At 31.9% G+C, this 5313-nt stretch overlaps 1 protein-coding gene across 1 annotated transcript; it reads left to right on the top strand.

The window, feature by feature from the left end:
* The first annotated feature begins 4430 nt into the window (after window positions 1-4430).
* On the top strand, window positions 4431-4834 carry LOC106326597 (basic leucine zipper 43). The gene has a single exon (XM_013764529.1). The coding sequence runs from the start codon at window positions 4455-4457 to the stop codon at window positions 4815-4817; it is 363 nt and encodes a 120-aa protein (XP_013619983.1). The 5' UTR covers window positions 4431-4454; the 3' UTR covers window positions 4818-4834.
* Window positions 4835-5313: the final 479 nt, after the last annotated feature.

The raw sequence follows: 5313 nt of genomic DNA on the forward strand, positions 1-5313 counted from the left end.
GCGGAGAAAATACATACCCAAATATATTAATGTGCCAAAAAATTCTTAAATTAAATAAGAATTTGATAAAGCATGCCTATAGATAAACTCATAATAAATAGATAAAGCATGCCTATAGCCGGTTATATGATGATTTGGACTACTTTTTTATTTTAATTTTTTGTAGTTTAGTCCCTATAATTCTGTATTTTTGTTAATATGCTTTAAATACTTAAATAATCAAATTTATTGTATTTATATTTTTAATTTGAAAAGTACAATTTTATTTTTTTTGACAAGATTTAAATACTAAATTTAACTATTTAGCAGAAATTTATATAGTTATCATAAATAAAATATTAATCAATTGAGTTATTAAAGTATGTTATCTACCTTATTAAAACATGATCATTAATTATAAATAATCTTACTCATATGTAATATTTACAAGAAATACCACTCAATTTATATTTATATAAGATTTTCCTTATAAATATAGCCATTCAAATTTTAATCAACATAACTAAAAATAGTCTTTAGAAATTTGATTTTACAGTAGAGATCTTTAATAATATTACCCTTACTTAATAAAAAAAGAATGAATAGTTAACCAAATAATTGATTTTGCGCTAGGTTAGGGTCAAACGCACGTGTTACGCCTAGCGTAATTAACATTGGTTTTGATAACTACAAACAAAAATTACAAATTTTTAATTTTATTTATATTATATATATCATGCAAGCACATAATAAAATTTACAATTAAAATAACCTAAGAAAATATAGAAAATTAATTTATAAACTTTAAGAACTTTAGTGAGATTAAATTAGGCTTTAAATTATAATAATGTTTTATGTTGTTTTCTATTGATTAAAAGTTTTTTTTGTTCTAAACTTACTTTTTGATGTTAAACTAGTGTTGTTTACTATTTTTCTATATTATAAAACGCTCATTACATTAATCAAATATATAATGGAAAAGATAGCTTAGCTCATTCGATCACAACTATCGCAATTAGGCATCACGAATTAAACTTACTGTTTTTCTCTATATATAATATATTCATTTACTTAATCAAATATAATGGAAAGGATAGCTTAGCTCATTCGACCACAACTATCGCAATTAAACTTACTATCTTTCTCGATTAGTAATATAAAACATTCATTAAATTAATCAAATATAGTGGAAAAGATAGCTTAGCTCATTCGATCACAACTATCACAATTATGCACCACGAATTAAAGTTGTAAATCTCTCATTTGTCAACTATTTAACACTAAAACGTCTGGAAGAAAGTCACTTTATGCCACATTATTACCCACAAATTTCAGTAACCATTGGGTGCGTCTACGAGTTGCTGCCTCTTACGTTTCTTTCTTAGAGTAATGCTAATTAACAATATTTTTACTTGTCATGGGTAATGGTCCCCTTCATTCATCCTCTTTAGTGCTTAATGACTCATCAAGCTCACAGCTAATACTTAGTTTGTTTTCTTCGTATTATGTTTTCCTTCTCATTTGAAAGCAAGATCGATGCACATCGGTACTATTTTCTGGTGACTTATTTGGCAGATATTTTAAATTTATAGCAAAATTGGAAAAATGTGATAAAAATAAGTGATTCATTTCTTCGCTGTGATATGAAAAGATAGTGTTCTATCAGGTAAAATCATATGGTATTTTCTTACAAAGTTTATGTTATTTAAAACAAACAACACACGATATGTGATTCGATTTATTTATAATTTTTTCCATCCGTAGATTTTGCAAATAAGAAGGTATGATTTATTTGTATAGTGTATAAGTTCTTAAATCTATTCAGATTACAACAGTCAAGTTTATTTTTAAATTTCGACCTATATATAAAATGGCTAGGAATACAATTTGATTTGACTTGATCGCGTGGTTGATGAGGCTTTATCACAAGTTCACAACAAATGAGAAGGATTATATTAAGATTTACGGTGTACACCAGTTAAGCCTCGTGAATTAGTTATTACCCTCATTTCATTCATCTATGAATCAGAATGCATCTCGTCAATACCAAGCCACAAAGAACACATAACAAATTTTCTCCTTATAGTTGGTTTTATAACTTTCCGTGTGCAAACCCAAATTCATTGTCTACCTTCGGAACCTTGGGTCATCGAGTTACACTTGCAAACTTGCCTGCCCTGTCAGATGAGCGGAAGCAGAGCAGGATGGTATTGAACCGCGAGTCGTCTGGGACAACCGGCAACACCTAAGCAAGTTGTGTTGTTGTGATGGTCTTTGTGAAGATAATTAAGAGAAGTGACATATCTATATATATCATCTAAGTGAATTTATCTTTTTTTGTCATACATCTAAAAATAATTTAAGAATTAACCTTGCTTGAGTTTAGAAAATCTAGAATCAGTGATATCAGAAGTCATTTTCGGTATTGTGTGTGAGTAAGGACAAAACAGAAGGTGGTGATTACAGAATCAATAACAAGTTTTTCAAATCTCCCAAATAATACACTAGCCATCTGACAAAGGTGGAACCCACAAACCGAAAAACTGGCGTAATGATCCATTGACGATAGGCGGTTGGAATGTTACACTGTGGTCCATGGTTGTTCACCTCATCGATGATAATAAATATATTGTAAAATCTCTCTACAAGGTGTGATTGGTAAACAAATAGCATAACTAGGTGGAAATAATAAGAAAAAAAATGAAAAGTGGAGAAAATATGTTACTCTTGTTTCCACTTCATTTTAAGTAGAGAGATGGTTATAACTAAGCTTCAAGCTTTTGCTTGGACAATAAAAACGCCTCAGAAAATATGTCATCTTATATAGCAATTGATAACAGGTTATGTGGCAGTAACGAGAAATTTGATACGGTGTAATATGAGATGCGATAAGTATTGCCCGCGATGTGGAGAACCAGAAGAGTCGGTTACTCATACCATCTTTGAATGTCCACCGGCACTACAAGTTTGGTCCCTATCAGCAACACCAACAAGTCCAAGTATCTTTCTGGTGCCGAGTGTTTATGCTAATATAGACTATCTATTATGGAGAGAAAGAACGTCATTGTCGAGCCATAATTAGATTTAGGGGGATAAACAGGGATCCACTAGAGCTAGTTCGTTATGTAGAGAGTGAGTGTCAAGCCTGGTTCAACGCAAACAAGATGGTGCCACCTGTTCCACAAGATCACATTATTGAGGAACCCCAAGTCTTAAGCTTGGGTAATATATGTATGATAGATGGGTCTTGAACATCTACATCACAATTCAGTGGATGTGGATGGGTTTTGATGGACAGCTTGGGAAAGGTTCAACTTATGGGGACACGAAATTACCCACGGCGAGAGTCTTCCTTGCATTCAGAAGTGGAAGCAATACGATGGACGATTGAGAGTATGCTCCAGCATTCAATATGTCAGAGCTTTGGGACAAATTGCAAGGATTTGATCGCCATGATTAAGGAGCCTCATGCTTGGCCAAGTTTTGCAACAGAATTGGAGAGGATAGAGACTCTGCAAATATGTTTTCGACGTCAAGATCATTTATATTTTACGAGCACAAAATCATTTTTCGGACTCTTTAGCTAGGAATGCAAGGTCTTTTTATAGAGATCTAGGTTTTATTGGTTGTTTTATTCCGATCTGGTTATCCAGACCACCTCAAGTTTGAGTAGTAGAATAGCATTTCGTTATAAAAAAAAATAGAGAGATGGTTCATCAAAACCAAGACATTTTTCTCTTAGTTTGCATTTTCACATAATTGGCGAAAAAGTTTGAATGAGAGTAAAAGTCAAATCTAGAGTAAGTTTTACGGCCAACAGTCACACCTTCGGTTGTCAACTATCTAACACTAGAAATGGCATAGGGAATAAAGTCACTTTATGCTACATTATTAGTTTATTGCCACAAATTTCAAAAACCATTGGATTTTTAATTAAAACATGCCCTTATTAAAAAGTAGATATGGTAGGAAGGTTCCTCGATAAGAAACATGGTGCGTTTACGAGTTGCTGCCTCTCACACTTTCTTCCTTATAATAATTAATAAAATTGAACTTTGATTGTCCCGTAATAGTTCCTTTTATTACCCTCTACCTTCAGTGCTTTGTTACTCATCAAGCTCATGAGTAGAACTTGTCTAAAACTTCGTTCTATCCTTTACTATTCAAGTGCTATTCTCTTTAAACTATTCAAATGGCAACAATCAAATCAGTTTCTAAATTCAGTAGACATATAAATGACTAAGATCTACAATTTGATGTACAATAACATTATTGCGTGAGTGATGAAACTTTATCACCACCAATGAGATATATATTATATACAAAAAAAAGCCTTGTGGATTAGTAGTTATCAATGTGAGGTCACTAACCACAATTTATTCATCTATAAGAACCCAACTAGCTAGAGTCTAGAGTACATCACATTAGTACCATCATACTTAAGTCACGAGCGAACACAAAATATTTTCTCTAATATGGATGGTTTTGTCTATAACCTTCCGGGCGCAAACCCTAATCAACAGTTCTTTAATAACCAAGTTCCACTTGTAAACTTGTCTGCCACGTCAGATGAGTCTAACCGGAGTGCAGAGGATGATGAGAAGAAGCGGAGGAGGAAGGTTTCGAACCGGGAATCAGCTCGGAGATCGCGTATGCGGAAAAGGCGACACCTGAACGAGTTGTGGTCCATGCTTGTTCATCTCATCAACGAGAACAAATGCCTGTTCGATGAGCTAAGCCGAGCCAATGAGGGCTACGAGAATGTTGTTGAAGAAAACAAGAAACTTCGGGAAGAAAATTCCAAGTTGAGAAAGATGATTGGTGAGATAGGTTTCTAATGTAGAGAGCGATCAGATTCTGGACCTTTTGATCGACTCGTAGAAGTGTTGTTTACATCTTTTTAATGAAGATCAGCGAATACAAAATATTTCGTAATCAAATTAAACTTACGAATGCTTTCTTTAATAAGGGAATATAAATGTATGGACAACTATCCTAAAATATTTTATAAAAAATGACTAAAATAGATTTCATTAAAGATGAAAAAATTAATATACCTTTAGTAAATAATATAATTAATTTAAATAAATATTTTTAATTTTCACCGAAAGATAAATAAATTTATTTAAAATTTTATTATTTTAAAATTTTAGATCTTAAATCCTAATCCTAGACACTAAAGTTTAATCCCCAAACCTTAAATCCCAACTTTCAAAAACAAACCTTAATTCTAAGCTAATTAACCCAATAGGTATATGTTTCTTTAAACTATTTAATTAATGCTATTTGAGCCCTTTGTCATTTTAAAAGTATTTTTGTGATAAAAACTTTCTT

This window comes from Brassica oleracea, chromosome C2 (assembly GCF_000695525.1).
Source record: "Brassica oleracea var. oleracea cultivar TO1000 chromosome C2, BOL, whole genome shotgun sequence".
Lineage (NCBI taxonomy): Eukaryota > Viridiplantae > Streptophyta > Magnoliopsida > Brassicales > Brassicaceae > Brassica > Brassica oleracea.

What these genes read in the sequence shown, in the direction of transcription:
- LOC106326597 (XM_013764529.1), top strand. Translation starts at nt 4,455, where the DNA reads ATGGATGGTTTTGTCTATAACCTTCCGGGCGCAAACCCTAATCAACAG.